We start from the raw sequence: 24,053 nt of genomic DNA, 5'->3' as shown, positions 1-24,053 counted from the left end.
AATTGTAAACAAATAACAAGAATTAAAAATTGTAATAACAATACAATAAATTAAATGTATATTGTATTAATTATTACTTAACTAACAATAAATCAACTTTAGAAAATCAATTAAAATTCATTGCAGAAATTTTAAATTGTAAAATTTGCCCCTAACGAAAAATTTTATTATTATTATTATTATTAGTATTATTATTGTTGTTATTATTATTATATTATAGCACATTTCATAATACAGCAGTTAATAAGACTTATTAAATACTTGTAAATTTTACATGTAAAATAAATGATAAACAGAAATATTTACATAGTGGAATAATACATTTGTAAATCATCAAGTTAAAGCAGCTTTTAATCTTGTTAAAGAACTTTGTTTTAAGAAATCAAACACATAGTTTAAAACATAGAATATAATTATTTTTTTATTCCTATTCATCTAAAAAACATAACCAAAAACATTAAAATATTGATAAATAAAAAACTTTTTATAAGGTTTCATACTAAAAAAGCCCGTTGTATCAAATTTGATACATACAAACTCAACAAAAACTTGCTTCTCATATTTGCAACAACGGGTGTTTTCAGATAAAAATTGTTTTTGTCTGAAAAATACTGTGGTTTAAAATGTGTGTATCAGATCTGATACCTGGGGTCATTAAGGGTAAAGTATTGTAGTAAATATCTTAACACTAATAATTTAAAAAACTATAGCTTTTTTGATACAGTTTTACATGTCAGACTAATATAAAGTGGGGTATGTTTTTCTTTTCATAATAATCCTTCCTTATTCTGCGTTTTGACTGAAATTTTGAGATGTTATTGTTTGTTATGTTTGAGAACAGAGTTTTTTAACGTTAAATTTTTAACTAACTGTTTCAAAAGGTAAGATATTTTAATTTCAGTTGGCAATAAGAGTTCTAAGTTGTAATTGAGTTGTGGTAATTTATTATTTATTAGCAATACATTTGCTTTTCTTTATTAACCCATATATATAGATAATCAGCTTTAAGATTTTCATTTGTGTATGTTATATGCATAAATATTACAATTTCTATTTGCATCAGTGAAACTATTTTGAAATTTTAGTTTTATGGGTATGTATTTTAGAAGTTTATTTTATAATTTTTCTTTCGTTCTTCAGATTTATAGTTATTATTGTAAATCATTGAAAAGGATTTTTGTAATTTATTATTATAAACAAATCACCACAAATATGGGTATAGTTAAATAAACTACAAACTATTTAAGAACACTAACAATTTTCTAAAATTACTTTTATGACCTTAAATCACTTTTATCATAAATATTTAATATCTTTTTATTTATATTGAGTTAAAAATTAAGACAATTAGCAAAAAAAAAATAATCAAATTATAATAAATAAATATTTAATCGCGATTTTAATTTCATAGTTAAGATAATAAAACGATAAACTTTACAGTTAATAAATAAAAAAATAAAACGATAAACTTTACAGTTACTACATTGTTTTTCTGTCATTATTTATTGCCATTAGCAACCAAATTAATGCAAAAACAAAATGTCAAATAACCATATTATTCAAATGTATAGATTAAAACTCAATATTTTATCTCGATTATTATTGCCTTATTATTTACCCTCAATGTATTCATCTTTTATTAAATTTTCTTTCGCTTAAAAATTTAAGTATTTAAAATAAGAATTAAATTATTTAATTTCAAACTGAAATTTTAAAAGATTTTTAAGTTATTTACTTTATAATATAAACTTTATATTTATATAAAGTTTATATTATAAAATGTATGTATACAAATGCCCTATATATCCATATAAGGCACTTGTATACAGGGCAAAATTTTCAAATCATGTATACTACAGAAAATCAGTTACTAATTTTGCTCAGAATTACGAAGACTTTATTCATATGCATTCAAGAACTTTTTAAGTTGGTTGAGTACAGTGACTTCTCAGCTGTGAAAGTATTTCGTTTTTGTTATTTTTTGGTTTTTAGATGATTTAAACACTTCATGGAAATTAGTAATGTGTAACTATTATTTTTTATCACAATGCTTTAAAGATTTTATAAGTCAACTATACGTCGTATTATCGTTGTGGTATGGTCATTTTGGTGTACTATTAGCAAAGATTATTTTTTGGTGGTGAAACTTATTTCAATTTTTCATTTCATGGATTGATTCAGTATTAATATTTATCTATTTGATGATTCAACTAGAGTCCATTTGTTCTTTTATGCATTAACATTTGTTATCAAATATCTCTATACAATAATACTAAACATAATGTTAACGTTAACAGTACCCCTTTTTTAATAAAAGTGCTCCTTTGTGCGTTTTTAAAAAAGTTGATTTCAAGAAAAGTTCTAATTTTTTGCTATATCCTAAAGTTCTAGTTTATTGCTATATTTCATTTATTCAATTATTTACCACATTCTATATATTCAGCTATATATTTAATAGTGATACAAACCTCATGTTGTACTTTTGACTTCTTTCTTTACTGTAACGTCAGGATTAACTCAAGGTTCGATCCTTAGCCCTCTGATTTTTCTTATAGTTTTTAATAATGATCTCTTTTCACATCTAAGGTGGCATTTTTTTCTGATGATACCACTATTCTTGTCTTTATTAAAAGTAAACACTCTGATTGCTTGAAGGGGGCAGAAATGAGTGAAACTCATTTCTGATTTCACTCCTGGTATGGAATGGCACTCTCATTGGTTGGTGATCTTTAACTCATATAAAACTCAACAATTTTCAGCTAATCGTTATTGCAATAATCTGGATTATTTTTTATCTATGAATGGTAACGATCAGTCATCTAGATTGCGACTTCTAGGATTATCTCTTACTTCTGACTTTTCTTAAAAACCACATATTAAATCCATTACAAAGTTAGCTAAGGTTGCATCTCTTTATTATACTTCAGATATCTTATTCCAGATTCCATTTTTTATCTCTATAAATCTCTAATATGTCTTTGAATTGAATACTGTTGTCATATCTGTTGAGGATCTTCTAGTAATGCCCCTTAATGATGCTTACAAATGTTACAATAGTAGTTGCTCTAAAGAGCTAGCGTCTCTGGTACTATCTACTAAAATTTATTTTCGTATTCCTCGTCAATCAATTAAGTCTTGTCCTTATACTGTGTCTCTTCCTAAGAGCTCTCAATCTTTTGAATGTTCTGTTAATTGTTATCATGCCCTATATCCTTCATCTTCAGTCTTGTTTAAAACAAGAAAAAATCATTATTTATGTTTAAATATTTATTATTATTTTAATTAGAAACTTTGCTTCAAAACCTTTAAAGATTTAGGGATTTTTATTGTTTTTATTGTTTGTTCTTTATAATTTTCTTTTTAATTTATTTAATTCTGCCATTCGAGTAATTTGTTAAAGTTTCCTTATTGTGGAAATATGATTTGAATTTAGTAAATTTTGATGACTTCAAATTTAGTTTATTAATCATAAGCCAACAGTTTAGGGAAAGGGCTTGAATTCAAGACAAGGTCATACTTTTGTTTTTTGGAACTATTAAAAAACTAGATAATGCTATTTGTCACGTTACAGCTATTCATATTAAGCAGAGTAAATAAGATTGACCAATTGCTTTTTTCACTCAGCTAATGGTCAGCCTTACTTGAACAAAAGCTTCAGCAGTTTTCCTCATATTTTTATTCACGTACAGTAAAGCACTTTATTCAGTAATTGCACAGCTTTACGTAAATAAAAACTCAAGCAAAATTGTTGACGTTTTAATTTACATAGAACCGACCAATTACTGAGTAAAAGCAATTGCTCATTTTTATTCACCAATTATTATTGAAAATAATAATTTTTCTTAAACTCATAGTAAGTGATTTAGGTTTTATGACCTAATTTCCAGAGTTAGGTTAATAGTTTTTTTAAACAGGGATTAAAAAAAAATTCTTTCGTATATCAAATATATAGTGTGACTTGAATCTCTGACATGTTCTATTTTGCTAATGAAACAAATAATTTATCGCTATTTTATTTATATTGGAATATAAAGCGTTTACCTAAAGTTCAAATCATGTAATAGATGTCAAAAGTACATCTATTAAAGTACAGCTATCAAAAGAGCAAACTATGCGATAAATTCCAAAAGAACACCCTCAAAAGTGCAAATCATGTAATAGAAGTCAAATGTACAGCTATTAAAAAAAAAATTCATATGATAAAAACCAAAAGTACGGCTATTAAAAATAAAAATCATGTAATAGAAATTAAAAGTTCAGCTATTTAAAATACAAATCATTTAGTAGAGGCCATAAGTACAGCCACCAAAAATACAAATAATGTAATAGAAGTCTAAAATAAAGCTATTAAAAATACAAATATTTTGAGAGTAGTCAAAAGTACAGCTATTAAAACTATAAATCAAATAATATAAACCAAAAGTACAACCATCAAATTCGAATCATGTAATAGAAGTCAAATGAGCAACTATCAAAAATAAAATCATTTGATAAAGGTCAAGAATACATCCATCAAAAATACAATTATTGTAATAGAAGTCAAAAGTACAGCTGTTAAAAATATAAATCATTTAGTGTAAGCCAAAAGTGCAGCCATAAAAAACACAAATATTATAAAAATACAAATCGGAATAGAAGTCAAAAGTAAAGCTATTAAAAATACAAACAATGTAATACAAGTCAAAATATCACCTATTTAAAATAAAAATCTTAATAGAAGTCATAACTTGAGCTATTCAAATTACGAATCATATATTAGAGGCCAAGAGTACACGCATCAAAAATACAAACATTGTAATAGAAGTCTAAAGTACATCTATTAAAATTACAAATATTGTAATAGATGTCAATGTACTGCTATTAAAGATACAAATATTTTAATAGAATTGAAAATTACAGCTATTAAAATAAAAAATCATATAATAGAAGCCAAAATTACAGCCATCAAAAGTACAAATCATGTAATAGAAGTCAAAAGTACAGCTATTAATAATACAAATATTGTATTAGAATTCAAAGAACAGCTATTATTATTACAATTGAATAACAAAAGCCAAAATTACATTCATCTAAAGTTCAAATTATGTCATAGAATTCAAATGTAAAGCTATTAAAAGTACAAATCATATGATAGAAGTCAGAATTACAGCCATCAAAAGTACAAATCGTGTAATAGAAGTCAAAAATACAGCTATTAAAATTATAAATCATATAACAGAACCCAAAAGTACAGGCATTAAAAGTTCAAATCATGTACTATAAGTCAATGGTATAGCTATTTAAAATAAAATTCATTTAATAAAGGTCAAGAGTGCATCCATCAAAAACACAATTATTGTAATAGAAGTAAAAAGTATAACTATTGAAAAAACAAATAATATGATTGAAGCCAAAATTACCTCCGTCAAAAGTACAAATCATGTAATAGAAGTCAAAAATATAGCAATTAAAAATACAAATCATATGCTAGAAGCCAGAAGCTCAGCCATCAAAAGTACAAATCATGTAATAGAATTCAAATGTGCAGCAATTAAAATTATTAATCATATGCTAGAAGCCAAAAGTATAGCCATCAAACGTTCGAATCATGTAATAGAAGTCAAAAGTACAGCTATTAAAAACACAAATCATATGATAAAAGTTTAAACTGCAATTATTATAATAGAAGTCAAAAGTACAGCATTTAAAAATACTAATCATATAATAGAAGTCCGAAGTAATATTATCAAAAATGCAAATTGTAATAAAAGTCAAAATTAAAGACACTAAATTAACACATATTGTAATAGAAGTCGAAGTACAGCTATTAAAATTAAAAATCATATTACATAAGCCAAAAGTACAGGCATCTAAAGTTCGAATCATATAATATAAGTCATAAGTACAGCTATCAAAAACACGAATCATATGATAAAAGTTTAAACTGCATCTATTAAATTTACAAATATTGTAAGAGAAGTCCGAAGTAATATTATCAAAAATGCAAATTGTAATAAAAGTCAAAATTAAAGACACTAAATTAACACATATTGTAATAGAAGTCGAAGTACAGCTATTAAAATTAAAAATCATATAACAGAAACCAAAAGTACAGCCATCAAAAGTTCGAATCATAGAGTAGAAGTCAAAAGTACAGTATTTAACAAAGGTCATAAATACATCCATTAGAAATACAAATATTGTTAAAGAAGTCAAAAGTTCAGATATTAAAAAAAATATTCATATAATAAAAGCCGAAACTACAGCCATCAAAAGTACAAATCATGTAATAGAAGTCAAAAGTACCGCTATTAAAAATACAAATATTGTAATAGAATTCAAAAAACAGCTATTTTTATTATAGATCAAATAACAAAAGCCAAAATTACAGCCATCCAAAGTTCGAATTTTGTCATAGAAATCAAAAGTACAGCTATTAAAAATACATATCATATGATAGAAGCCAGAATTACAGCCATCAAAAGTACAAATCATGTAATAGAAGTTAAAAATACAGCTATTAAAAATACAAATAGTTCATAAAAGGTCAAAAGTACATCCACCAAAAATACAAATATGGTAATAGAAGTTAAAAGTACAGCTATTGAAAATACAAGTCATATGATAAAAGAAAAAAGTGCAGCCGTCAAAAGTATAAATCATAAAACAGAAGTCAAAAGTAATAATAATAAAAAACAAATTATTTAATAAAGGCCTAGAGTACATTCATCAAAATTACAATTATTGTATTAGAAGTCAAAAGTGCAGCTATTAAAAATACCAATCATATTATAGAAGCCTAAAGTACAACTAATCAAAATACAAATATTGGAACAGAAGTCAAAAGTAAAGCTATCAAAATTAAAAATCATGTAATAGAAGCCAAAAGTACAGCTACCAAAAGCTCTATTCGTGTAATTGAAGTCAAAAGTACAGCTTTAAAAATACAAATCCCTTAAAAAGGTAAAGCAAATGTCCATCAAATTTACAAATATTATAATACTAGTCCAAAGTAAAGCTCCTAAAAATACAAATCGTAATAGAAGTCTATAGTGCAGCTTTGAAAAATGCAAATATTGTAATAAAATGCAAAGTACAGCTATTAAAAATACAAATCATATAATAAAAGCCAAAAAGTGCAGCCGTCAAAAGTACAAATCCTATAATAGAAGTCAAAAGTAAATCTAATAAAAATATAAATCAGTTAATTAAGGCCAAGAGTACATTCATCAAAACTAAAATTATTATAATAGAAGTAAAAAGTACAGCTTTCAAAAATACAAATCAAGTTCGAATAGTGTAATAGAAGCCAAAAGTACAGTTTTTAAAGTTGCAAAATTAGTTAATAAAGGTCAATAGGACATTCTTTAAAAATAGAAATATTGTAATAGAAGTCAAAAGTACAGCTATTAAAAGTACAAATACTTTAAAAAAAGTCAAATGTTAGGTCGTCAAAAGTACGAGTTATGTAATTGACGTCAATAATACAGCTATTATAAATATAAATTATATAATAGAAGCCAAAAGTGCAGCCACTAAAAGTACGAATAATGAAATAGAAGTCAAAAGTACAGCTAATAAAAACGCAATTCATATTAGAATTTAAAAGTATAACTATTGAAAATACAATTTTTTTAGTAGATGCCAGAAGTAAAAAAATCAAAAATACAATTATTGTATAATTACATATGGTAATAAAAGTCAAAAGTTCAGCTATTAAAAATACAAGTCATGTAATAGATGTCAAAAGTTTTCCTAATAAAAATACAAATCGTAATAGAAGGTAAAAGTTCAGATATTAAAAATACAAGTCATGTAATAGATGTCAAAAGTTTACCTAATAAAAATACAAATCGTAATAGAAGGTAAAAGTTCAGATATTAAAATACAAATCATTTAATAGAAGCCAAGAGTACACCCATTAAAAACACATATATTTTAATAGAAGTCCAAAGTAAAGCAATTAAAAATACAAATCGTAATAAAAGTCGAAAGTACAGCTATTAAAAATACAAATCATTTAATTAAGTTTAAGAGTAAATTTATCAAAAATATGATTATTGTGATTGAAGTCATAAGAACAGTTATTAAATTACAAATCATATGTTAGAAGCCAAAAGTACTGACATCATTAGTTCGAATCATGTAATAGAAGTCAGCTATTAAAAATACAAATCTTTTAATAAAGGTCAAGAGTACGCCTATTAAAAACACAATTATTGTAATAGAAGTCAAAAGTACAGGTATTAAAAATACAAATCATATGATAGAAGCCAAAAGTACAGTTATCAAGAGTACAAATGATGTAATATAAGTCAAAGTTACAGCTATTAAATATTCAAATCATGTAATAGAAAAAGTTTAGCCATCAAAAGTACAAATCATCTCATTGAAATCAAAATTACAGCTATTAAAATTACAAATTATTTAATAAATGTCAAGAGTATATCCATTAAAAATATTTGCAACCTCTTATTGCAACCTCTTATTGCAACCTCTTATTGCAACCTCTTTTTGCAGCCTCTTATTACAACCTCTTATTGCAACCTCTTATTGCAACCTCTTAATGCAACCTCTCTCGACATATTAGCTGGTGAAATAAAGGCAACAAATACATTTCTTTATGAGTATCGCAAAAATGGATTTTCCAACGCGCGTTTTAAGGCATCAGAAGTCGAAGTAGTATTGGGCATTGATAAGGTTTTTCAGATAGTGCGTTTACAAAAAAAAAAAAAACGATTTGTCATACGAGTGCGTTGATTGCACTCGGCAACTTAACTATCAGTATAAAACAGATTTCTTTTTGCCACTAATTGATACGTCAATTGCATCAGCAAACCTTTATGACCTTCTTAACCAATCTGAAAGTCTTATCTAGGCTGTAATCAAAATTCTCTGTCTATATATTGCAAAATGTTGCAAATGAAGCTTAGTGATATAGGTTCTGAGGATTTGGAACTAGAGTTAAAACGATTTGTTATAGTTATAAAAGAGGAAAAAAATACCCACCAAAATCTGCACATGACTTCCTAAGTAACATCTACAAGAAAGAGCTGCAAGAAATTCATCACAATTTAGTTATTGCGTTACGAATCATTCTTACTTTACGAGTTACTGTTGAAAGTGCAGAACATAGCGTCAGTAAGTTAAAATTAATTAAAACTTTTCATACGTTAGTATAAATACCTTGCTTCATTTTACATAAACTTATGTAGCTATATTTCTTTGTATCTTTAAATAGGTCAACAATGGCCGATGAACGTTTGTCTTCCTTAGCAATGCTGTTGATTGAGAACAAGGAAATTAAGTTATGAAGCAAGGAAATTAAGTTATGAAGGCATAAAAAATGAGCTTGCAAGAATGAAAAGTTTCTTCAACTATTGTAAATATATTACGCAAATAATACAAACACGTCGCAAACCATCATAAAAAGGGTTTGTGACGTATTTGTATTATCTGCGTAATACATTTACAGTACTTAAAGAAACTCTTCAATAGGAAACTATGTATCAATTTAACAATTATAAAGTATATTTAGTTGAATTTAAGCGTTTTTTGTTTGTTTTTAGTCTAATGAACGGCGACATAAAAGGTGTCCAGATATTTCGGGGTAATCTGTAAACTTTATCCACTATTTTAGAAAAAAAATAATAATTTGGGGCTCTAATGGCTACTTTTTTTTTTTTTTGGAGGATGGGGGAAGGAAGAATACATATAGATACACATTAACACCATATACATTTATCATAAATATATAAATACACATAAACACGTACACATATATTCACGTACATACACACATACATATACACGTATATATATGCAAATACACATATACACAAACATACAAACGCATGCACCTATAAATAAACTCCCGTATATATACATATATGCACACACATACAAATACATATATATATATATATATATATATATATATATGTATATATATATATATGTGTATATATATATATATATATATATTCGCACATACACATACATACATATATTTATATACACGCATACATACATATGCATACATATATACATATGCGTACATATATATATATATATATATACATATATATACATATATATATATATATATATATATATATATATATATATATATATATATATATATATATATATATATATATATATATATATATTTATATATATATATATATATATATATATATATATATATACATATACACATACACATACACATACTTACACATACATACACACATACATACATACACATACCTATACACAACATATTAACACACACACATATATACACATACGCATACATATACCCACACATGCATACAAACATACACATTCAATCATTGTACAAATAGGGCAAAAAAACTTTAGATAAAAGTAAAGATTCAAAAAAAAAAAAGTATAAAATAAAAAAAATTATACAAAAGAGAGTATTTTTAATAAGAATATTAGCAGTGATATTTTGCTTTTATTGATGTTATTATAGGAGATATCCAAATAGCGTTTTTTTAATTTATTAAGAAAAATATATCGAGAAATTGAGTTTTTAGTTTTTAAAGGATGAGGGAGATCGTTCCAAGCATTGGTGCGCTGGTGTTTAATTCATTCACTGCCAAATTTTATTGTCCTAGTATATTCTACAAAGATAATTTTGCATAAAGAGGATCCTTAGAAAGCGAGAATGTTTGTTACGTATTTGAAGGAAAAGGTTCTTTAAGGATATTGGAAGTTTATCATGAAGATAATACCATACAAATAAACAATTTAAAAGGTTAACACTGTCGTTCAGCTTAAGAGCTTTTGATAATTTATACAGCAGAAAAACATTGTCAAATCGGCAATTTTGAAAATTAATAGTTTTAAAGACTTTGTTTTGAAGTGAAAATAGTTGGTTTAAGGGACGTTTTTTTTACTCCAAATCTGACACGCCTACCTTCGGTGCAATCCAAATATGGCATGATAAATACTCATAAATGTTTCAAAATTTACGAAATATTTGACATTGGTTAACATTCCCACTGATCAACTTAGCTTAGCCTGTAAATAAGTTTGATGATACTTAAAGAAAGACTCTCATCCAGCCAAACTCCTTGGTTTTTCCATTTATGTTGAAAGTGCATTTTTCCTTGTTTTTTTGGTTTTTGATTTTAAAGAAAACTATTTTAGTTTATTAACGTTTAGTAAAATTTATTTGCTTTAAGCCAAATAATAACAGAAAATATAGCCTTAGTTTTTAACAGCATTTTTCAAGCGAATCTTTAACAATTAACAGGTTAGTGTCATCGGCAAAATGATACGTAAATACATTGTTAATGCAGGTTTTTAGTTCGTTGAACTATACAAGGAAAAGCAAAGGCCCCAAATTTGACCCTTGAAAGACCGAAATTAAAGTTTTGGTTAATGAAGATGTTTCTTTAACTGAAACGAGTTGAAGTGCATTATTTAAGTAAGATTTAAACCATTTATGTGGAATTCCGCGTACACAATATTTTTTTAATTTGGCAAGAAGAATATCGTGGTTTACTGTGTCGAATGCTTTTTGCATGTTGAGGAAAACACCACAAAGAAACTTATTTTTATCAAGGGCATTTCGTAAAGTTTCTGTAAAATCATTTAGTGCATGTGTAGTAGAAAGGTTATCTTTAAATCCGTATTGTAATTTATGAAAACAATTAAAGGTATCAAAAAAGTTGTACATTCTTTTGTGCATAGTTTACTCAAATATTTTTCCGATGTTAGATAACAAAGAAGTAGGTTTGCAATTAGATGGTTCAAGCTTTGAACCATTTTTAAGAATATCCTTCTCCATATACACATTTTTGCACCACAACCTGCTTATGTGTTCATTTTGCGACTGTCTTTTTTATAAAAATAGGATTTCCACTTTCTTAGCTTTTTTATACGTTCTTTCTCAGCCCTATCTTTTCTTTTTTGATTTATATTTAGCTAAATAATTTACAGGAATAAAAAAATACATATAGGCTAGATTAGGGTAATATGAGCACCTTAAGCAAGAATTTAAGTATTTTCAAAAATGATTATGCTGGATACAAAGTTTTTGCGAAAAAACAATTTTTAAGGATCCCAACTTATGATCCATTTAGATATGAGGATACCTGAAATTTTTTCTTAAAAACACAGAGGTTTTCAAAAAGTAGAAAAAGTGCTCATAATGCCCAAGCCACTTGGTAAAATGAACACTTTATCAGCTCAATAAAATAACATTATTTAAGTAAAAAAATACTAACCTGACAATTAGAACTAATTTTTGAAATTTAATGATTCTTTATTAACAAGACTTATCATTAAAAGATCAAATTTTAAGCCACTTTTTGTTAAAACAATTCTATTACGTTTTCCGAAAAAAAATAAAAAATTAGATCTTTATTTTTTCAATTTTATCAACTTTAACCTTTGAACGATAGAAAATCAAACTTTTTGAATTTAATTTGCGCAAAAATATTTAGTATTGTTGAAATATTAAAGTTTTTTACTATGTTTTGTTTTTATTCAAAAAGAAATTAAAATCAATGCTATTTTGGGACTTTAAACTAGATAATTTCAATGAAAAGCACTGGGTATTTTGAGCATGCTCATATTACACAAAAAGGACATCTTTAAAAAAAGTTAAAACTAAATGTTTCTATTCATTGTTTTTCAAACGAAAATGGATTGGATTTTTAGCTAACATATTTTTCTTTATGAAAAAATTGATTTTATTATTTTAGCACTAAAATTTCGTGCCACAGATTATTCATGCGTGATGATATTATTAACGCAAAAAATTTAACAGCGTTTTAATTAGATGATGGCCACTAATCACTGCATATAAATTTAGGCTAATTGTACTGATTCCTTTTATCACCACATAAAGTAGATTCGAAAAATACAAAGCAATCTTAAATTCACTGCTGACATCTAAGAAACTTTTTAGTATGCTCATATTTTCAAGGTGCTCATATAACCCTTATCTACCCTAAGTAATTACGAATGCTAAAAAACACACTAAAAATAAAACACTTCAAAAAAGTACTTGTAAGATTTAGCCCATTTAAGCTAAATTATATTACTCACACAATTTTTATAATATATTTATTTCTCCGTGAACACATTTTTGCAATATTTGGTCACCACTGTAGTTGTTGAAATTTCTACATACCTTCTATCATTAGAGATGACCAAAAAAATGTCCTAAATGAACTAAAAGGTGTAAAAAAATTTTTTTGCATTTTTACTAGAGATGTTTTTAATCTATATCCGAAGTAAAATTAGACATACATATTTGGCATTTTTTATAAACACAGCCAAAATGCTAAAAAAATCAGCTAGCTTTCAACAAATATAGCCAAAGCCATATGAAATTTGTTGCGAATCACCGAAATTCCTAATAACAAATTTTGTAACTTTTCACCGAAAATAGCGGAAACTCCTCCATGATAAGTTCCGCGAATTTTTACTGAAAATAACCTAAATTGCTTCTTAATATCCTTGAATTTTTACGGAAAATAACAACATGCAATCGTAATCTATTGAAATGCAAGTTTTACTGTTTTAGGTCAAAAAAGTGAAAAAAATTATGTGCTAATTTTCTTCTATACGGTTATAAAAGTTTTGATCGAGTATCTTTTAAAAGTTGACATATTACGCATTTATTAAACTTTCGATTAACTTTAGAAATTTTTTCTTTTGAAGATGAATTGTTTTTTTCAAAAGAAAGCTTATCAATCTTTTTATAGTAAGCAATCTGTTAAAACTAAAAACTATTAAAAGTAAGTTAAAACTAAGTATCCCTGCTCTTTCCCACCCTATGCCGTCGTGAGGTGAAAAATAATTAGCTGAATACTCAGTGATAAAATCATATTTAGTCAAGCATGTGATAAGTCATTTATTATCAGGGGCGGGATAGCTCATATGGTTAGAGCGTCAAACGAAAAGTTAAAACCCGGACTGTTGAACGATAGGAGTTCAAATCCTGCCACCCCCAACTCAGCGTTTGAGTAGTGCTTCGGTACGCAAAAAAAATTGGTCAATAAACGGACGCTACTTTGGATTAGTTATAATGACTATTTGTGGCTGTTCCTATGCTAAGCCAATAATATCTTCGGATATAAGAACGTTGTATAGAAAAATATAGCATGAAATCTCAAATAAATAATTAAAAAAAATAAAATATTAAGTATGCTCCTTATAAAAAAAAATGTTTATAAGAAGCAAATTTTATTTCTTTTTTAAAAAAATGTATTTTTTCATTAATATTTTACAATGCTTCAGCAACACTTTCACCCTTCCATCTTTTGTAATAAATATTTTGATAGCCAACATCTGACGAACTTACAGCAAAAAATATCGCGGCTATCGAAAGCGTTTTAGAATTAATTGCTATAGTCAAACCTGCCACGGTTGATTCGTTGTTGTTTACCTTTCTTTTGCTATTTAATGAAGACAAAGAGGTTTTATTAAAATGCGTAAGGCTTCTTGCCTCTTTAATTGTCAATTTTTTAGGCTCGAAGCAAAACTTGGTGACATTTATATCAATTTTTGAAGACATACTAAAAATTTTCTTTATTGCAAAGTAACCGGCTTCAAACTTTCTAATATAATTCTTACAGAATTCTTTCACTACTTTAGGAATAGACGATTTACGGGAGCCGTTGAAATAAAATTTTATATCTGTATCACATTCTTGGTTGATATATGAAGAAAGAGGAGCTTCAAGAATGTCACTAGGGCTTTGAAGAAATGATTCTTGTTCTAAAAAAATTTAAATGTTAGTTTTAAAATAATAGTTTATTAAATAGAACTATTTTTATACGTTATTTATCAGCTACATATCATTTATACATAATACATTATTATAATGTATTTTTTACAGAATTTCATTTTTTTCAACATTCTTTTCCTCCATTATTTCAGTTCACTTTTTTCTGTTTTGTTTCAATTTACTTATTTACAATCTTTGTTTAAGAAAGTTTATTTCTTTTTTACTTATTTTACTTAATTTTATTTTAAATATTAATTGTATACATAGTTAATATTAGTTCCTTTGAGGTCATCTAGATAGCGCCTGATTTATGAATTTTTTTTGCGTTTTTCAATTTAACGTTGCGTAATTTATGGTTTATATTAATATGTATTTTTTTTAAAAGTGTGTTTATTATTTATTTACTCTATAAAGTTTATCTTAATATAATATATGTTCATTATTCAGGCCCGTGACTAGGGGAGGGAGGGTTGAGTAGGATGGCTGCTACCTAGAAAGGTCGATTTTTGGATTTGAATTACCTGTCCCCTCAGATAGCTGAAGTTTTTTTGACTATTAAAGAGCTAATTAATATTTTTTTAAAAAGTTGAATAAGTACAAATTTTTTCATTTATTACGATATTCGCAGTTCAAAAGAAAATAGAAGTTTTTGTAAACATAGGAAAAATTTGTTTAAAAAACATTGTAAATAAGCGCACAGAGAATTCACTTTTACTGGACAAAACTAATAACTCCTCATATAAGGACCATTTTACATATTTCATTTCATATTAAGGACCATTTTACTAATTTGAGGATTGCAGTTTTCAATGATAACATTAGTTTTATTTTCGGACTGCTATGGATACCTAACTTGCTTAGCAACTACATATTGTATTAACCATAATAAAAATAAACTGGACTGAAGTAACAACTTTATAAAATTACTCCGATACTACCACAAACAGTATTATTATACTACAAATGTAGTGATACTGAGGATTTTTTCATTTGGTTGATCGTGATACCTGAAATACCTGGCAACGATTTTTTTTTGCATTGTTACAAATAACTTATAACTTATAAGTAATTTGTAACATAGTTACGAATTACTTCTAAATAGATACTTGAAGATGTATTAATATTAAAGCAAGTTTGTAACACTAATCTAGACTTACTGAAATCAAATAATTACATAACCTTTTAGAATAAAATACATTTAATGTTTTTGCCACATAAAATCGGATACATCAGTTAACTATCATTATTATTGACCAGGCGGACATCCACGGATTATAAATTAAGTTCATATTAATCATATACATATTAAACAACGTATTTCAAGTCTCAAATTACTAGACCACCTTTGACCGTAAAAGTCTTGGATTATATAAGTAAAATTTGAACTGAAAAAAGTACTCCAAATACGCCCTCATCTGAAATCATTTTATTTCATATAACTTACATGCAAAAAAGTGTAGTAATAGCTCATTTAAAAAACAATAATTAATTCTAAATAAATTATAATTAATTCTAATAAATTATACAATTAAAACTACTTTATTCTTATTAGTAACACAAAAAAACATTTTCAAATTAAACAAAAAAAATTCAAAAAATTTAAAAAAAAAAAGCTTTTTATTCTACAGCTTAGAAACATACGGTATGATAATTATACAACATACGTCATGATAATTATACAAAATTATATACATTTTCTAAAAGCTGAATGTTTAAGCTACAAAATGGTGTATAATAATGTAGTTTTTGAGAATGCATTTCTTTTTTACTTTTGTCCACCACCTAGCCCACTGTAGAGCGGTTAAACATAAATAAAGATTGCTGTGCCTTAAAACTTGTTATAAAATGGCTCCAAAAACACTAACAACTACTAAAAAACTCAATGGAGGTTCAAAAAGTGATTTTCCTGCTATTGTTTTACCAACATATGGAGACATTTATAGATACTTTTGTTTTGTGCAATCCGAATTTAAAAACAAATCTGACATAACTGATAAAACTCAAAATGAACTTGTAAACACTTGGTTAAATGTAAACCCGAAATTGCCCTTGATAAAAATGGGTCAGTTTATTTAAAACTGGTAAAAAAAAAAAAAACAACGTAAAACACAATGAAACTTAATAATGGAAAAAGTGCAAAAACGGACCTCAAACTGTTGCATATAGTGTATTGGAAAATCTTTATGATATATCTACCTGCAGATGTAATTTAGATGAAGTTTCCTGTAATGATGATAGAGTGAAATGCAAAAATTTAATCTGCAGTAAAAAACATTTTGTATGTGTTTGTCCCCCACCTTTTCTAAAGTTTCTCTACATACTGCATTGTTTATATACATAGATTCTTTAAACTTTTTTCTTAAAGTAGTTATATAAAATCTCTGCAAGTTTCCTTTTGCTAAATTCATGATACTTTGTTTAAATTTATTTAGAAAGAAAATTAGCTGAAAAATAAGAAAATTAGCAAAGCGTCCAAAAAAACGTTGCTTTTACTTCTTCTGATATTGGCGAATTATCTACATTTGATTTTAACATGAAGTCTGATTTAGTATAAAAGAAAATTTATATTTTTCTTATTAAAAGTTTTTATAATTAGCTTTTTTTTTGAAGTAACTAACTATTTAAAAGAAATAAGTTTTAATAAAAATTAATATTGAAAGCATATACTATGGCCTGGTTTACTTGATTTACGTTTTTAAATTTTTTTAATTTTTAGATTTGAGATATCAAACGAAGCTGCAGCAGCTGTTTGGAACAAACTGTTAAAAGATCTTGGCATCATTACTAAAACTGACAAAACTGATGTTTTGGATAAAAGTAAAATGGATAGAGTTAAAAAAAGAGTTTGCCTGCAGTCTGTTGCTGAACATGGTATTATAGTCCAAAATTTAACTTGTGTTAGTTGCGATAATAAAAGACGATAAAGGTATATTAGTTTATCGCAGTATATCATGATAACCTTATCAAAAAAAAAATTAGTTAAAAAGATTCATCATTTAAGTTTTACAGCAAAATCAGGAGTAATGAAAGTAAAATATCTTACCCACAGAGACATTTTAAATGGTAGAGGAGACAGTTTTGCACAGTCTGCTTATGAAGTGTTAACACATTATAACAGTGTTGAGTCTTTGTTAGGAATTGTTTTGGATAATACAAATGTCAACACTGACCAATAAACTGGACTTTGTACCAGTCTTAAAAGAAAACTTGGCAGAACAACTCATAAAAGTGGTTGTGCACTTCACAAAAATGAGTTATCTTTGCGCCATATCATAGAACATCTCGATGGCAGTACTAACACTCTAACAACATTTTATAGTGAAATAGGAAAATCTGCGGCACAAGATCATTATAATAAACCAGTTGCTAAACTTGAACCTGTTTTGACTTATTTAGTTGTTCCAGGACAGAGCGTGATCAATGACTTAAGTTCTGTTCAAAGTTTATTGCTTGAATATGTGTGTGGTATAAGTTCAGGTAAGCACAATTTAAATAAATAAATATAAAAGTTAATTTGTAGTTTAAATTCACATACTTACTCTTATTTGTTACTCTAATTTTAATTTATTGTCAAACGGAAAAAATATCTATATATATATATATATATTTTTTTTTTTTTTTTTTTTTTTTTTATTTCGTCATTTTCATAATAAGTTATTTACAAAATATTTTGAGTTAAGATATGACCGGAGCAGGCAGAAGACAAAAGTCTTATCATCTAGCCCCGTTGTATCGTTTACACTATTATAAATCTATCATAAATTTTTACAATATCAATAAAATAATATAAATACTTTAAAATAAACATTTTACATTTTTTTATACATAAAAAAAAGAAATATTTATACATTCATAAAAATATATATGTATAAAAAAAAAAAAAAAAAAAAAAAAAGAAATAAATACAAATTTAAATAAACAAGCAAAAAAAATATATGTTTTACTTTTAAGCAAACGAAAGAAAAGTTAAGAATTGAAAAAGAAGATATTAAAAATAAAATAGAATTTGAGATATGTCATAATCAAGTAACTGTTTTTTTAAAATAACTTTGAAAGTTTGAAGTGAAATTAAAGTTTTACTTTCAATTGGAAGGAATGAGTTCCACAAATGTGGCCCTCGGTATGCTATTGAGAAATTAGACTGTTTTAATAAGGTTTTTGGTACCTGATAGTTATGCAATGAATGCTTTGTTTGATATTTATGATTTATAATAACAAAAAGGTCGTCAAAAATATTTGGCAGCATACGATATTTAAATCTAAACATGAATAAAAGAATACTGTAGATATTTAATTGATAAACATTAAGCACTCCAAGCTTTTTAAGCAGTGGTTTGGCACTGGTGTATTTATTAGAATTTAATATAAGGCGGCTAGCTTGTTTTTGTTTATTTAAGATACGCTTTAATTTTGATGGATAATTGCTGGTCCACGCAATATTACAATAACTGATATAGCTATGGATAAACGAAAAGTAGATAAGTTTTAAGCAGTTTTTATCCAACATATGTCTTGTCTTGTACATAATTCCAATACTCTTTGAAATTTTGTTTTCTATTAAATTAATGTGGTCTTTCCAACTTATTTGTTCGTCAAGTAAAACGCCTAAAAATTTAATGCAGAATGTCCGTTGTAAATTAGTTTTTTCTATTGAAATATTTGGGAGTTTTAGGGGCAAATTTTCAGATTTGGAGGGTTTAGAAAAAAGAATATATTTGCTTTTAGTTTTATTTAGAGAGAGTTTGTTGGCTTTTAACCATTCATTGAGGTTGTCAAGCTCACGATTAATAGTGATAAAGATTGACTCTATGTTTGAGTGGGTATAAAAAACCTGAGTGTCGTCAGCAAAAAGATTGAAATTTAATACACTAGAAGATAAGTAAATATCGTTTATATAGATAATAAATAATAAAGGCCCTAGAATAGATCCCTGTGGAACTCCGCAAGAAATGTTTTCTAGTTTCGTACAGGTTTTGTCATAAGATACACATTGTTTGCGATTATTAAGATAGGAAAAAAACCATTTATAATTATTATTTTTGACACCATAATTTTTGAGTTTGTAAAGAAGAATAGTATGATCCACACTATCGAAGGCCTTTGAGAGGTCAATAAAAACCCCAAGAGTATATTGGTTGTTATTGATAACAATCCGTTTAAAATTTCTTTAACAAATTTAATTACTGAATGTTCTGTCGAGTGCCCTTTTCTAAATCCGTACTGATTATTATTAAGCAATTTATGTTTTATAAAATAATTGTATAGCCTATTATGCATTATTCTCTCTAAAATTTTAGAAAAACATGGAAGTATTGAGATAGGTCTATAATTAGATAATTTAGAAATATCACCGTCTTTAAAAATTGGAACTACTCTTGCTAGTTTTAAGAGGTCAGGAAAAATACCATTATTAAATGAAAGATTAAAAATAATTAGCAAGGGTTTTTCAATAATATCAAAAACTTCTTTAACAACCCTTGGGCTTATGTCATCAAGACCTGAGCTTTTGTTTGGTTTTAACATATTAAAAGCAAACCGAAGTTCATCAGGAGATACTTCAAGCTCATCCATCACACAGTCCTCTTCTTTAATATATGATTTAAAATTTTTATTTCCGGGAGTTATTTTATTTGCTAGGTTTTGACCGACGTTTATAAAATAATTATTAAAACTCTCTGCAATAACTTTTCGCTCATTAATTACTGTTCTTTCATCTTCAGTGTATATTTATTTTGGTAAAGTATTACCATGATCTTGTTTATTTTTTCCTATCACTTCCTTTATTATATCCCAAGTTTTTTTGTTATTACCAATATTATTTTGTAGTGATTTTGAGAAATAATTTTTTTTAGCTTTTTTTTTCAGGTTTTCAAACAGGTTTTTGTAAATTTTATATTTTTTTTCGTTTTGATAAGTTTTATTTTTTAAGAATTTTTCATATAGTCTTTGTTTTTTCTTTGAAGATTTAATAAGCCCTTTTGTAATCCAGGGACTTTGCAGGTTTTTCAGTTTAGTTTTTATTTCCTTCATCGGAAACGCTTTGTTGTAAGCATTAATGAACTCATTGTAAAAAAAATCATAAGCTATATTAACATCTTTGCAATTATTGAGTTGTTTCCAGTTTACTTTGAGTAAATAATTTCTAAACACCTCAATATTAGTTTCATTAACCTGCCTTTTTACTTCCCTTTGTACTTTGCATTTTTTTCCTTTTTTAAAAAAATCCGAAATGAAAAAGATTGGAAAGTGGTCGCTTATATCGCTTTTTATGATTCCGCTTTGAATGTTGCATGTTGTAAAGTTGTTAGTAAAAATATTATCAATGAGAGATTCGGTTTGAAGAGTTACGCGAGTAGGTTTGTTAATTAAGGGAATAATGTTGTACTGAAAAAGAGTGTTTGAGAAACGTTTTACATCGCTATCAGTTTTAACATTAAGAAGATTTAGGTTATAGTCTCCCGTGATGTAAATTTGTTTGTGCTTTATTTTTTTTAAGTAGCATTTTAAGTGTTTTAAAAAAGATTTCTTATTTCCGCAAGGCGGTCTATACAAAGCAGTTATTAAAATGTTTTTTTGATTATTGTGGTTTAATAATTCGATAGTTAGAAATTCAAAGTCCGCGTTTTTAATACTTAAAAATTCTATTTTCTGAAAATGGATTGAGTCATGAAAAAAAATCCAAACACCACCACCAATGCCACCACCTCGAGTTTGGTGGATTGCCTTATAACCTGGAATTTGAAAATTATTTTTTTCATTTCTGCACCATGTTTCTATTAAGCATATTACCGTAAACTCAGAGTTTATATTTTTAAGCATTGATTTAAAACTTTCAAAGTTTTTGTTCATACTACGAATGTTTAAAGTTAGAGTTGAAAATAATATTTGTGACGCATTCATGAGGTTAGATACTTCCTCAATATCAAAATAGTTAGAGTTGATTATGACGTCCTCAAAAAAGTTTACATCTGGATCATTATCATTATTCAAAAGAAGTGTGTTTTGTTTATTAAAAATTTCTAAAAGATTTGTTACGTTTGATTTGTTAACCATTTTAATTATTATAATATTTAAAATTAAGATTAAAAATGATTAGATTTCTAGCTATATCATTTTGAATTATTATAAACATTTTTTAAAATAATAAGTTTGTCATACCTGACGATTACATTTTCTCCATTTAATTTTCTCACTTTCGCTTCAGAAAATAACTTCCTTCGTATTCTTGCCGTCTCTTGAGAGAAATCTTCATTCACGTAAATATTCAGACCTTTGAGTTTTCTTGTTTCTTTTAGAATGTTTGATTTATCTTTAAACCTTAACAACTTTAATATAATGGTTCGGGATCGGGCTTCTTTTCTAAATCCAACTCGATGCGCTCTTTCAATTTCGACTCCTTTTACTCCTAAATTTACACATAATAAATTCTGAACCTTTTGTTCAGTTTCATCCCAAGTTTCGTTGATATTTTCAGGAATTCCGTCTATCCTTAAGTTATTACGCCGCGATCTATCTTCGGAGATTCTGCATTTTTCGTTTAAAATTGTAATATTATAAGAGCTTTCAAGTTCTTTAGAATCATTAGCAGCTTTCACCTTTTGGTCGATTAAATGTTCGTGAAAATTTAAGCTTTCTTTTAAGTCTTTTATATCATTTTCTAGCAAGTGTATTCTTTTAGTGCAATCCAATGTTTTTGTTTCAATATCATCTAGGCGTGTATTGATTATTTTTAAATTATCGCTAAGTAAGTCCACAAATACTTTTTCTTGTTCTTTAAATAATGTTTGTATTTCTTTTTTGTGCTGAATGAACATATCTTTTATTTCGGATAAAGTAATCGCCATTTTTAATTTTTTTTTTCTTTCTTTTTTGAGCTGTTAGAATTACGTCTGTTCACCACGGCGGTCGAGTTCAACTCATATATTTAGGTGAAAAACATATATTTAGGTGCTATAAATCCAATGTATGCTATTTATATAGTTTTTCCGGTTAATCATGCCATGTTGCTGACCTTAGCGAGACGAATTTTATTTTTTTAGAACAACCTACTCCAGTTCTTAAAGAGTTTGTAAAGTAAATACAAACATAAATTGGTTCTACTTGGTTTGAAATTAAGAAATCTAAAAACTTTACTGAAGGCCCAAGAATTTTACACACAACATTGAAAAGAAAAAAAGCTTTTACTCTCGAGTCTTTAATACAGGGATGGGTGGGAATAAACGGGGTGGTGGTGGTAATTTTAGTCAATATCTTATAAGAAAAGTATTTTTTTTTTAGTTTTGAGATAATAATGTTTTAAATGTTGTTAAAAACTAAAAGTTAATAAACGGGGCCGGGGTTTTAATAAGCTTATAAGCTTTGGATGAATGGGAATGTTGTTAAAACTTAAAAAGTGCCCTCCCCCGCCTCTGTAATAAGGACTCGAGAGTTAAGCAACCTATGCAAAACATTATACTACCTGTTGTTTTAAGATATGCTAATTGCCTTCTTTCAGAAAACTTTCTTAAATCCATCCTTGTTGATGATTTGGAAAATTAACGACCTAGAGCAGTTAGACTAGTATTAAAATGTCGAGACGATCTTCCAGCTGCTCCAGTGGATAAAATTTATGGTTGCATTAGAGTTAACAAAATTTTTAACATAGGAAATTTGAATATTGAGTGTAATACATGGAAAGAGCTAGTTTCTGATTATCAACTAATTTATGAGCCTCCTACAACTAAAAGCCTATCTTGTCAGGAACTTCATAAAATGATTGAATGCAAACCAGATTCTAGTTTGCTTGGCTGGAACTTTCCATTACAGAGAGAGTCTGTTGAGCGGGCTGTAAAGCTCGTTTCTGAAGTTTCGAAAAAAGCTTATTCTTTACAGAACAGGCATAGCTTAGAACAGACATGGCTTAGCATTAGGAAAATAAAACAGTCGAATGGCAAGAAGAAAGTTTAATTCTAAAAAAGATTATGATCCATAAATATTTCACTTTCTCCACATCCCATATTTTTTAATGCATATTATTAAAACAAATTGTTAGTAATTAAAAGCAAACCAAGACTAAATTGTTGTAAAAATTTATTGCTTCTTTTTGGTAATATTTCGCACTATTGTTGGATTGTATCTAGGAGAAATCTATGACAGATCTGGCCTGTAGGACCTTTGCACCCATGGAGCTGAAAGTTTTTTAATAAATAAATAGATTTCTTGACCTTAAACTCTAGATTGTAATTTAAGGTCGTATAATTGGGTTTAGTGTGTTAAATTTAGATGACAAATTGAGTGCGGTGTAGGCTTCATTTTTATA

The 24,053-nt window shown here is 26.9% G+C and overlaps 1 protein-coding gene across 2 annotated transcripts in view; it reads right to left on the bottom strand.

Moving 5' to 3' along the window:
• Positions 1–14,240: 14,240 nt before the first annotated feature.
• Positions 14,241–24,053, bottom strand: part of LOC105844364 (uncharacterized) — a 44,830-nt gene continuing 35,017 nt past the window's right edge. For both annotated transcript variants that reach the window (XR_010636003.1, XM_065789006.1), the window contains one exon: positions 14,241–14,745. Coding sequence is in view for 1 of the 2 variants with exons in the window: in XM_065789006.1 (XP_065645078.1) it covers positions 14,252–14,745 (494 nt within the window). In the remaining variant the exon portion in view is untranslated. The remainder of the gene's footprint in view (positions 14,746–24,053) is intronic.

Source organism: Hydra vulgaris, chromosome 01 (assembly GCF_038396675.1).
Source record: "Hydra vulgaris chromosome 01, alternate assembly HydraT2T_AEP".
Taxonomy (NCBI): domain Eukaryota; kingdom Metazoa; phylum Cnidaria; class Hydrozoa; order Anthoathecata; family Hydridae; genus Hydra; species Hydra vulgaris.
The sequence above is the reverse complement of the archived record's forward strand: the minus strand, read 5'-3'. Positions and strand labels throughout refer to the sequence as shown.